Source organism: Hordeum vulgare, chromosome 1H (assembly GCF_904849725.1).
Source record: "Hordeum vulgare subsp. vulgare chromosome 1H, MorexV3_pseudomolecules_assembly, whole genome shotgun sequence".
In the NCBI taxonomy this organism is placed as follows: Eukaryota; Viridiplantae; Streptophyta; class Magnoliopsida; order Poales; family Poaceae; genus Hordeum; species Hordeum vulgare.
In genome coordinates, this window is record NC_058518.1 from 494024441 (window position 1) to 494037169 (window position 12729).

A 12729-nucleotide genomic window follows, 5' to 3' on the forward strand; every position below is an offset into this window, starting at 1 on the left:
AAGCATACTTAGTGCTCCCGTGGAGTGGAGCACAACTGTGTTTTCAACGTAAACTACCCCTCCACCCCACCCCCGCGGGCGTAAATCGTGCTCCGTGAGGAAACAAAACTATGCTCCCGCGTGAAGCACACATCTGCTCCCCCGTGTGAAGTATACTTGTGTTCCGATGGGGATGAAGCACAACGATGCTTCCCGCAAAAGCACAACGCGCCGACGCACAAAAACCAAGGAACAATTGAAAACAAAGGAAAAGCAAAAAGCAAAAAATACCCCTGATGGGAAGCGTTTAGCATGCAACATGTGGCGGCGATAGGACACACCACCTAAAGCCGCTGGAGCACTTCCGTGCGCAGAGTGACCCGTAGGTCCACCCCAATTTTTTTTAAAGTGATAGCCTTTTTTAACAACGCGCTGGCGCACTTGCGAGAGCATATTATTTTCATGATTTTTTTCTTTTTGGACTTTGCCTCCTTTTCTAGTCTTTTTTTATTTACATGCGCTTTATGTGTGTGTACAATGCAATTTTGGTTGTCAATTTTCATTTTAGTTGGAAAATGCAGTCGTATGTTTTGGGTACTATAAATGATCAAGGGATGGTAACTCATATTTCGGACGAAAACTTTGCTCCATTACAATTAATGGATGGCTTCGACATTGCATAGGTCATTAGGCCGATTCTTTGTAGGAACTACCCTCATGCAAAAAGCATGGTTATGCTTCACATGAAGGGCATTTACGATTTTGTTCTTCCGAAAAACGATGGACGGATATGCTCTCATGCGAAGCACAGTTGTGCTTCATAAAAAATGAAGCATGATTTTTGCTTTATGTTTTTTCTGCTGATTTTTCAGCCTCTAGATATTTTCTCCTGTTTTTTTTTAGTTATTCCAGTTTTCCAATCTTTTGGGTTTTCTGCCCTTGTTATTTTACTTCTGCGTGAAACACAATTGTGTTTCTCACATGTAAGCTCCAACCATGCATTCTCAAAAAGTGAAGCACACCCTCCGCAGAAGCATAAATTAATTTACCTGGAAGCACAAGTTACTACTGTTTGGGCACACATATTTGTTTAAAAATGTTTATTAAAATTTATCAATATAATATTTAGTTTTAAAAATACCGATGCGAGAAACCCAACGATAAAAACGGCTTATTTCTTTCCCCAGGTTTAGACGACAGCCCACTATTTCCCTGGCCCACAGCCGAATGAGGCACTCCTGAATGGGCCAAACAAGTGGATTTGACGAGAGAAGCCAGCCGAAGAGGCCCCCGAACACCCTCGTCCTCTCCCCTCTCCGACCGTGCCACCAGACCACCGCGGCGCCGCTCCCCTCGTCGGCGTTCACCCTCTCCGCCCTCGCCCCACTTCGTCCGCGAGCCCGGCAGGCGACGCGGGCGGCCAAGCCCCAGCGCCTGCCCGGCTGCCCCTCTCCCAGCCTTATCAAACACCCCCTCTAACATTGCCTTTCAGATGGTCTCCTCCACCCCCATCCCCACGGCCGCGTCGGCGGCGGCGCCCGAGTCACCGTCCACCATCACGGACGGCGCCGTCAGCGGCACACTCCCGGGGACCGAGGCCTTCGCCGTGTACTACCCGGGATACCCCTCTTCTCCCGCTCGCGCCACCCATACCCTCGGCGGCCTCCCCGCCATCGCCAAGGTACGCACACCTGAAACCCTCACCCCTCTCGCTTCCATCAGCCCGCGCAAGCGGAGTGACCTACTGCCGCTTGTTCTCTGATCCGCCGCAGGTCCGGAGTTCCGACCCCGGCTCCCGCCTCGAGCTCCGCTTCCGCCCGGAGGACCCCGACTGCCACCCGACCTTCGGCGAGCCCCGCGCCTCCACCGGCCTCCTCCTCCGCCTCTCAAGGCCCAAAGGAGGCTCCGCGCCACCGCGTGCCGAGGTGGTGGCGCGCGTCCGGACCGCCTACCATTTCCAAGGCGAGCGCTTAGCCACAACCTGTTCGATGAAATGCCTTCTCCTTGTTACGCTTTGGAACGGCTGTCATTGTTCCAAGGCTCGCTTCTTTTGACCAGTTGGAGCAACTCTGGCTGCTAGCTAATGGATTATGATATGGTGTTTACCAGTATGATACACTATGTTGGACTATGGATGTTACAAATATTTTTTTTAGTAAGACAGCAGGAGATCTGCTGTGATTCTATTAAGAGGGAATAAAGGCCGACGGCCAGGATGTTACAAATATGAGACTTCATATTTGGAGGCAACGATGTGTTTGAGTGCAGGTTTTTGTACATGCAAATTTGCTCATACAAGTTTATTTATGCAGGCATGGCAGATTTTCAGCATGTCGTCCCAGTTCATGCTGCTCAAGTTAGAAAAAGAAAACGGTTAGATTGTCCAAATGTTAAAGATGATTTAGGCACTGGTAGAATACCTTCGGACATTCTCTATTTTCATGATGCAATGGCTTAATGTTGCCATTTCTGATCACTCCTTTCCCCTTCTGCATGGCAGATAAGGCAGGGGGTCTAGACACGGATGATGGAGATGTCATGATGTTGGTACCACCACTCTTTGCGATAAAGGATAATCCAACAAACATTGCGTAAGTGCTCCTAGTTTCACAGTTTACAAGATAACACTCTTCCTTGTTGTTGTTGCTGCTCTTCTGTGTAGATCTAGACATCTTCAGACCATCAAGATAACACTCTTCCTTGTTGCTATGTAGCCTAGGATTGCATATTTAGATATTCAGTACAATGCATGTTGCTATGTTGCCTCGGATATGTAAATATGACCCTAGTTAACCTACCGATAAATGGGTTACTGATATATTCAGTTAAATGGCCGATTCGCCGATTAATCCCGTATCAGCCCCCGACCGATATGGTACCAATTACCGATATCCTGAACAGTGATGACAATAATTTCAGAATTGATCAAAATGCTCCCAAATATTATTTTTATCACTTAGATAAGAACATGTTATTCTTACCTTCCCACCCTCGGAAAAGCGGAGCTAAGTTGTCAGCATAGCTTCTGGGATTAGCTCCACTAGTTTAAAAAAATTTATTTCACCATTATATATATATCTGACAAAACAATATATCATTAAAATATTGCTTAATAATATTTACTGTAATTTTTTAGGCTTCTACCATCGACCAATGCACTATCCAAGAGCATGCAAAGGGGAGTTGTGCAGCATCGGTGGGAGGTTGATCCTCCTTGCATAGACCTTTTCTGTTGCTTATCTGTTACAGTGATTCTAGGTTCTCATGAATGTCTACTAAAATATAATTGTGACATTTTTCTCAGTTTACTCTTTTGGGTAAACTGTACTGGCCCTACATTGCTTACCAACACTCTAAATAGAAGTAAGCGGTAAGTGACATGCCGCTCAGTTTGAAAGGGTTTAGCAGTTATAGATATGACTATTTATGTGCAGTCAGGTTTGTTTACTTAAAAGGCGGAGTTGGTGAGCGGTGGTATTCTCAGCATCTCTCCTTCTACCTTCCTTAAATATAGGATATCTACAGGAGTTACAACTGGGAAATATGATTTCTATTTATCCATGACAACGCATGGAAATTCAGCTAGTCATAGGAAACACACACAAACACAACTGAACATTGAGTTCTGCATTTTTGTACTGTTTCACCTGAGGGCATTGCTAAGGGTTTACTCTACATCATCTGTCTGAAGTGGTGCTGTCAAACGCTTCCTTAATAGTAGTTTCTTGAGGAAGCACTCATGAATCTTAGTGAGGAAGCCTCACAAAAGAGCAAGTAATCCTTCTACATGCTATGTGTATAGGCTCGCTAAACAGCTAACCTGCTATCAAGATCTGCTAAATTGCTATCAAAGTCCGCTAAACCTTTAAATTTGGATCTCTGTATAGTGTGAAGATAGACCTGTGACTAACTTCATAGTAGCTACTATCATCATTGCAAAGGCTGTTATTTAGAACAATGTCACTATCCTGTCTTCATTTACCCTATTTTTTGTTGTATTGCACTACATTATTTGCTGAATAGGTACATATGTTACACTTTGTGATAACTTCAGCTATATTTGGTGCTGTAACATTTATCACTTCGAAAGCGGCTAATTAGTGACCTTTACCACCTCTAGCTTCTCATACTCACCATGGCTCTCTAAGTCTCTTATCATATCTTTGCTGCTTTATGTGGATAGTTTTGTGAGGTATGATCAGTTTTCGTGAGATAGGCTGCCTCCCTCCCATCATTTTCAGAGGAAAATGGGAGCAGCCTTCATAGCACTTTTTTTTTTTGCCATATGTAGACATTCCACTCAAGTTTTTTTATATTGCACTCAGTGCACCTTTAGTTACCAGTCTTACTTGAATAGAAGTTAGGGCATTTTTTCTGCTACCTCATTCAATGCTTTCTCTTGGGAGATGTGCCCATTGTAGTTGGTGTGAATAGCTTATTGACTGCATTGGTGATGACTGTTTTTCTTTGCTTGCAGATGGATATTGAACCAACCCTTGCACTTCCTTTCAACATTCAAGATATCCTTTGTTTAGTGTTATACCATCAACTTTGTGTACTTTCTTAATAAATATAGGACACCATCTTACATGTTACTTTGTTTTATAAAATGTTTGGATCTGTCACCTGACTTCCCGTATTGTATTTGCCATCAGAAGTATGTGTAACTAGTGTTAAGTGCCACTTTCAACACTTGAGAATAGAAAAGGGCCGAAATGCATTTGATGGTGCAGCTATAACAATGACACACCCATAGTACCCTTTTGTATTTGGAGATAGAACAATGCAGTGATGACGTGCGATGGTAGTATAATTTGTTTGCCATAAATGACCCTTTATGTTTAAAACTTGGTGTTCCATTATGACCAATACTCTGTTATTCTGACATGGCTATCCATGAATTTTCCTTGTAAGAGGATGTCTTTGCAAAATCTTAGATAGTGTTCCGAGGAAGGAAATTATCTTCCTCATTTCTTCAAGCATGTCCTTGTTTACCTTAATTGCCATTTACCTGTCCCTAAGAAGGTTAATTGGGAAGACCACATACCAAGGAATTCATCAGAGTGGGATTCGCAGATGGCTCTGTGCAAATTATTTGATGAGCGTCCTGTGTGGCCAAGACAGTCACTTTATGAACGCTTGCTTGATGATGGTGTGCATGTGTCAACAAGCCAGTTCAAAAGGTATCGTTGTTTCTTTAACTCCTGAATCATCTAGGCCTTTCGATATGTCTTAATGTCTTTCAACTATCATCTCTTCATTCATTTTGTTTCTTTTTGTGTGCTTGCTCAGCCTTTTGTTTAAAGCTGGATACTACTTCTCTACTGGACCCTTTGGTAAATTCTGGATCAAAAAAGAATATGATCCTCGTAAAGATCCCGAGTCACGAATGTAAGCACTGCTTTGTTAAACTATTTGCTTATTGACATTCATTAAATATTCTTTTGAGAGTAGAGCCTATTACTTAAATTGTATGGAATGCTTCTGATGTTTCTTTTTTCAGCTGCAAATATCAATGAGCATAAAGTTGTCATATCTTGTGCAGAACCTATGAAATATGAGCTACTCTAAAAGTTTATTTGAAATGAGAATTCCATTATCAAACATTGACAAGTCTTATCTTTCTGCAGTACACTACATTAGCCAAATGATTTTTTCCTTTACAGTTTAATCATTAGACTACTGCTATATTTAAGAGAAGGAAGAGCGCAAATGCGATTATTTCACTATATGGATAATGCAGTGATGGGCTACTTAATGAGGAAGCGAGATGAGAATGAAAAAATATATATTACTAGATGGCTTCTCGGTAAAAGTATGTAACTGAAATACATCATCTAAAACTTATAAGGGTTACATCTGTTGTCTGTGTGTTCGATTGTTGGATATTTCCGGGTTGGTTTGGAATCCAGATCAGCATATCTCGATCTCCTGTTGACCTGTTGTTCTGGCCCCACAACTTCTCAAGTCCAAGGTTGGAAACATTGTTAGCAATCATATTATAATGCTACAACCAAGGTTAAATTGTAGAAAAACAATCCAATCAAGAATCATAGATGAGGATGGGCTGGATGCCGGTTCTGGACACCGACTTTATTGATTTGTGATCTTCTCAGGAAGGTGAGGGCCAACTCTCAATGGACGTGAGAACTGCGATCCTACTCATCTTCGACACTTTGAAGGCACTGAAACGACATTGTCTTCAGCAACACGATGCCCGTGAGAGACGTGGTTTTGGGCGGGTGAGATACAGGAGGAGGCGTGAAGCTGGTGGCTGGCTAGGATTTTCCGTTCTACGCTAGCCATGGAATTCACGGTAGATAGGTGGAATGTAAGCGAGTAGTCGGATTAGTAATCCGTTTGGCCTTAATGCTTTGTGGGCGATGTAGCCAGAAAAGGTCAAACAGGAGATCTTGGCCTTTCTTCCCTGCTACTGGTGTGTCTGTCTGTACTTATCCTTGAAAAAAAAAGTAACATCAATGATCAAATCTACTTCCGAAAGAATAGTTCATCTAACTAGAGACAACATCCATCATATTCTCAGAAACCTTCTTTGAGGAGTTCCTATCCTGAAAATGTAAATTCTTCCATGTATGAGGAGAAGAAACTTTATGAGAATCACACTTTAGCTTTGCAGTCAAATGTTAAAATAAACCGGAGCAACAAACTTGTAAAAAAGAGAATCTCTTACTAAATTTCTTGCGGCCAAAATCTTTCTTTACCTATGCATTTCATTCTTGTCTTGAAACTCTATTTCTTGGCTATTTTAGTATCTTTTAAAAATGATGTTCTTGTGCTAGATATCAGCGAATAGATTTCCGCATGCCTCCCGAGCTAAGGAATCTTCAAACGAAAAGGCACGATGGGTGAGTCGTATATTTCTTTTTGCTTGCATTTTGAGCCAGTGTTATATCATTGCATTATTTAAAAGATCTGTCTCTCAACTTCCCCATTGTTTCCTGTATTAGTGGTTGTTGTTAATATACTTCATAATACTGTATAGTTACTAATCTCTTATTACTGGTGAAAGAACTTGGTGATCAAAAGTTGCACACTCTACTTCGTGCCCATGTACACCTAGTGAATGCCATACCTTTTTTAACCTCATCATGAATTCCTGACACACCTCTCGTGTTAATCCAATGGTCGCCAATTCCCAGTGTATAAGATTTTAGTTGAATATAAGATACTGATGTGTTTGCAATTCAACTAAAACATTTGTGTCCATTTTTCAGTACCCAAAACAGTGAATATATGTGCCAATTCTTAACACTAGCCTGCTGATATTTAAGCAATAATGAACATGTTTCTGTTACGTAGATTTCTCAGAAGTGCGTAGTATTTCCTCACTGGAATAGATAAATATATTAATTTAGCTTGATTGTGGGAAAAGGTGAACATGATAATAGTTAGGAGCTGTTTTGGAGTTAAGTTAGGTACTTGTTATGGTGCGTCAAACTTCACGCTGCAAAGTTTTTGTCATATTTATAGTGACCATAATTGGTTCCACCTTCTAACTGCAATTGGGTGGGACTTTGTAGAGGAATTGCACCTGGATGTGTGACCTAAATTCTCATTACAGAAGTTTCACTATTTAATTACAATCGAGTCCTCTACAGAAATTGCACCTGGATGTGTGAACTAAATTCTCATTACAGAAGTTTCACTATTTAATTACACTACATGTGCATAAAGTGTTGAAGCTTCATTACAGATAGGAAAATAAAATTGGCTTTGGCTTATTCTAGTTCTCCACTAAGGGTTTGTATCAAAATACTTTTGAACTGTAGATATAGTAATGCATGTTCCACTATGAGTGTTTTCAAGGTTTTCTGTTGAACTACTGGGAAGAACTATCCTATATACCTAAATAATTAATCCCCACTAACTCTAATTTCTCTCAACATACAACTATGCCAACTCACCATGCCATCATGCATGGGAAAAGACCCACCCTAACGTACACCATGCATGCTACTCATATTCAATAAATATTCTACAACTACATAATAATTAAATAAAATAATTACGTGTACTTTAGTTTCAATTCCATATTGTTAGTATAAAATTAATGTTTCATACTATCAGATCTCGTTGAAATAATTGCGTCCAATTTCCGCAGCAATGCAAGGGCATCATCTCTAGTATGGGTACAACATGAACCGTGTAATAATCCTGACAGTTTCCCAATATGGTGAACAAATGCTTAGCTCTTCACTTTTATTTGTGTTAATCCAGTTGAACATTTATGGGGACAAATCTGCCGTAACATATTTAGTTCCTCACTTCATATCTCCAGATGATTGCGTTCTCTGGTGCCTGGTGTGTCATTGTCTGTTCATAAATAAACTTGGGTTATGAATGACTTTGTTTAAGTGCTGCCCTCTTTGAATAAGAAGACCTTTACATTTGCTGCTTGTTCTTCTCTCCCCTGCTTATACATTTTTTCTTTTCTTTTGACATGTAAGATCTGAGAAGTGGTCAGAGATGTGCAAGCTTGAAAGGATGCCATCGAAAAGCTTCATCTTCCTGCAATTATTTGAACTGAAAGATGACTTCATTCAAGCCGAAATTAGAAAACCCTCTCATCAATCAACTTGCTCAGTGAGTAACTAAATATTTGTTTTGATGCTTTTTTGGGAAGAAAGAACATAAACATTGTATGGGCATAACATATTAACTGTTACTTATCTACTCGTGTATCTGACATGAATTAACTTTTGTGGCATTTTGCTGGCCTTCAGAAATCTTATTGTACAATCATTGTAAGTATCTTGTTGAGGGAAAGTGGCAGATTACGTAGTTTTTCTGTTGCAAGCAGAGGTTTCATTGACCACTTTTAATCATACCAACTTCTCCCAAATTTGCTGTGATCATCATCTGTGTAATAATCTTGATTCATTGCTTGTAGCAACATTTCTTTGTATGCATAAACTAACTAATTCCTATGTAGCATTCGACAGGTTGGTTTTCTAAGCCAATGATTAAAAGTTTGAGGTTACAACTATGCATAAGGTTCCTCTCATTATATCCCAATGAAGATACCAAAATCCTTTTGAGGAATGCCCATCAACTTCTTGAAAGGTCCAAAAAGCAGGAAGCTATTTGCAGATCCGAGCAACTGAAGGAAAGAAAAGATGTTGATGAAGGTTCAGTTTCATCTTACTAATACTAGTCAAATGCATATTTGTTCAATACATATGGGCTCTGACCGCTGGGTACCCTGCAGTATGACCTCTTACTGAGCAGTATGAACTTGTTGCTTACCTGCTTCGATGGCTCTATTAATCTAATTTTGTGAACCAAGATTCATTTGGAGCTATTTTAGGTTTGAGTACTTATGAGCTCACGAGAAATTCCCAAAAGGATTATAGTACTAGAACATGATAGAAAACTTGACCTGTGCGTACAATATTCTCTTTGTTTGCAATGGACATATTATCCACATTCTAACTTGTTCTAGTACTATTCTATCTTTAAGGAAATTTGTAGAAAATACCCAAGTGCACTATCTAGATTATACATGCATATGAAGTTCATGTTTCGATCTTCCATTTTTGTGCATGCTAGGTTTGTACTTCTGTTTGTATGGGCTTTGATACACGTTCAGGTCAATTGGTAGCTCGTGTGTTCGATGGAAAAAATGTTTGTTCTTCTTCCTAGAGAGATACTTAAGCACATCCATACTGCTTGTTAAATTCTATTTATTCTCCAGAAGCACCTACTGAGCATGTTGGATCTGAGGATCAGATGGACACTAACAACTCTGATAGTGAAGATGTTGATGACGAGGAAGAGGAAGATAAAGAGGAATCAGATGGATATGATTCTCCAGCCATGGTATGTTCACTACTTGCACCTTTGGCCCTATAATATGCACTATAATAACTAAATCGTTTACTATATCTATGTAGGCCGAGGATGTTCCTGATTTCGCCTTACATGAGTCATGTATCCTTGATACAATTCATTTTGTGAAATTTGATTTCTCATGGGGAAAAAGTACCATGCTGTTGCAACTTTGTGCCCATTCCTCTCTGTGCTTGACACTCATTTTAATATGTTGATTAACAAAGAGTACAAATACAACAAGTTGTTCTACGTTTTCACTCACTTTCTGCAGCAATTAATTCATGGCCTGGGGAGAAGAGAAACTGGGCTAGTTCTGGTTGCTTAGTGTAAACTACTTGTTGATTTCCCTTTCTTCTAAATATTTCAAATTAGTTACCAGATTTTACATTTTTGAGGTTGGAGTAACAAGAAGCAGTACTTAAGGTTGCGATTACTAACCAAAGTTTTTTTTTCCTCAATCCTTGAGATGACTTTACATGATTAAAGAACCTTTGCATTGCATTATTTTTTTCCCCTTTCTCTTTTAATATACAAGTGTTGGAAGTTGTGTTGTCCTTGTTTTCCTATAAGATGTATCAGACACACTTGGAGAAGGCTTCTCCACTGGATACCTTGAGGAGGTGTTGCGCAGCTTTCCACTGAATGAAGATGGCCAGAATAAATCAGGTGATGCCCTTAATAATGGTGAAGCAAGTGATGGGGAGTTTGAAATTTTCGAACAGCCTAGTGACGATGAAGAGTATTCCGATGGTTAGTTGGGCCTTTTTGGGAAGTGGCAAGATATCCTGAGGTTAAATTTTATGGGCCGTTGTCGACAGTACTTTGTTCATTAGATTTTCTTACTTATTGTACAGGCTCTAGGCTTGTTTAGGATTTCATACCAGGTTGTTTAGCTATCTATGGTGCTATATATTTATCCTTGTTAACATGATATTGGATGTCACTAGAAGAAAGTTCACTGTACTGTCATGTCAGCTACTCCGTATTTCTTCACTGCTTTGCATTCCGGCCCGGGCGTGCGTTTTCAACAGAGCGTGGCTTCGTCGTTGTGTATTGCACACTGTTGTGTTCATTACTGGTGTACCCTGGGCGTTGTCAGACTGTTAGAATTTAATTAATCATGTAATTAGTTAAATTAATCTCTACTTGTAACCGCACGTGAGTCCCTCCCACGATGCGGAACCGACGTATTGTTCCTGGAGCGTCGCTTTCAGGAACCGTCTTCCCCTGGCATATAAGTGTTCATCATCAAGGAATAAAGTTGACAGTTGATTCATTTGCATCTCTCTCTCGATACGATTACAACACGTTATCAGCTTTGCTCTTCCAGAACGCTTTCGACGAGATCGGCAAGAAAGCAAAAGGTGAGAAGGATGCCTCGCTCAACACCGGCGAACCTTCGCCGCCTGCAGCAGAACTACGTCCGTCGACGCCGCCTCACTGCTCTCCACCGCAGGTTTGGAGAGCGCCGCCGCTTCGACGGTCGGCGCCTCGGAGAGGGTCGCTACATCGGCCGCCGCCACGGCGCCGGTGGCTACCGTGCGCTCCGCCAAGGAGTGCCCTGTTTCCATGGCCTGGGCACCCGCTCCCTGAGCGGTGCTCATTCGGCGGACGGCGCCGCGTCCCTCGCCCCGCTCGCGCTGGAGGCCCTCGACTGGCTCCTCGCCGGCCCTGCCCCGCCAATGCTCGGGGCCGACGCGGCACAGGGAGCACCGCCGCCGGGTTTTTGGTGCTCTGCCCATGGGTGGGTCATCTGCCCACTTCATGGGGATGACGCCGCCGCCGTCGAGCAGGCGCCCGAACCCGTCTTCGAGTTGGGCTCCACCAGCGCCGCGGCTGCCGACTCCAACTCCGTCGCGCCGCGCCTCCCGTCTCCGACCCCGGCGGTTGTCGAGATGGGGAGCGGCTCCTTCGCGCCGCGCCTCCCGTCTCCGACCCCGGCGGTTGTCGAGATGGGGAGCGGCTCCTCCGCGCCCGTGCCTGCGCCGACCGGGGCCTCCGCCTTCGCCTTTGGCTCCGCTGCCCGCAGCTTCTCTTGCGCGGCGGCCGTCGACGCCATCGCGCCCGCGGTGCCGGCTACGCCCCCGCGCCTGCCGTCTCCAACGCCGGCCAACCCCGCGCGCCTGCCATCCACAGCGCCGGCCGCAACTCCGCCTCGCCGCCGGCTGTTGCCCTTTGGCTTCGCGGCCTCGAGCCCTCCGTCGAGCGGCCGCGCCCCGCGCGCTGGATCCTGGAGCCCGGCCTCCCTTGGGCTCGCGAACGGCGCCTCGCCTGGCTCCTTGCCCCGGGGGGGCCTTCCGGCGAAGACGAGGACGAGCGCGACGGAGGCTCTCTCGCCCGTCCCTGGTGAATGCGTGCTGCTGCGCGGAGTTCTCCCTGGCGCGGGGCTCTGCCTGATGCGGTGCCGCTTCTGCTTTTCTAGAGCTGGCTCTGCCTTATCCTCCCGTGATTTGAATAAAGTGGGCGCTGCAGACGACATGTGCACATCCTTGGGACACATGTGGTCTTGGTTTGATGGCACATGTGGTCTTGCAGCACTCCAGCACACTTTAGTAGTATTTTCTAGTACTATTTGCTCTCTGTTTTAGATTACTTCCTGTACTATCAACAGTAGATCTAGCAGTAGACTAATCCCTGTCTTAGATCCTGTTTAATTCCTGTTTTCAGTACGTCTATTTCCAGTACTGTTTTCTGTAGAGTACTTTGTATTTTAGAACATATGTGATGTAATATATATTTCCATGTTTGCTACATGTTGAGATTTATTACCTCTATTATTTGTAATTGAGATTTCAAATTTCTTGCAAATAAAAATCAACCCCTCGTCTTAATTGAGCCTTTGGCTTAATACGAGCACGAGTTGATATGCAAGATTCCAAAGTGATTTTCTTTCAAATT

The 12729-nt window shown here is 43.0% G+C and overlaps 1 protein-coding gene across 1 annotated transcript; it reads left to right on the top strand.

Moving 5' to 3' along the window:
- The first annotated feature begins 1241 nt into the window (after nt 1–1241).
- Nucleotides 1242–10805, top strand: LOC123449368 (general transcription factor 3C polypeptide 5-like). Its single transcript, XM_045126573.1, has 14 exons — nt 1242–1660; nt 1752–1941; nt 2292–2390; nt 2480–2570; nt 3116–3182; nt 4457–4499; nt 4991–5162; nt 5272–5370; nt 6780–6845; nt 8448–8583; nt 8933–9128; nt 9695–9819; nt 9894–9930; nt 10411–10805. The coding sequence occupies exons 1-14, from the start codon at nt 1472–1474 to the stop codon at nt 10584–10586; spliced, it is 1686 nt and encodes a 561-aa protein (XP_044982508.1). The 5' UTR covers nt 1242–1471; the 3' UTR covers nt 10587–10805.
- The last annotated feature ends 1924 nt before the right edge of the window (nt 10806–12729 follow it).

Excerpts from the sequence above, each read along its gene's own strand:
- LOC123449368 (XM_045126573.1), top strand. The coding sequence starts at position 1,472 with ATGGTCTCCTCCACCCCCATCCCCACGGCCGCGTCGGCGGCGGCGCCC. Across the intron at positions 3,183-4,456 it reads TTGTGCAGCATCGGTGGGAG|ATGGATATTGAACCAACCCT; the intron begins GTTGATCCTCCT and ends CTTTGCTTGCAG. Across the intron at positions 9,820-9,893 it reads GATATGATTCTCCAGCCATG|GCCGAGGATGTTCCTGATTT; the intron begins GTATGTTCACTA and ends ATATCTATGTAG.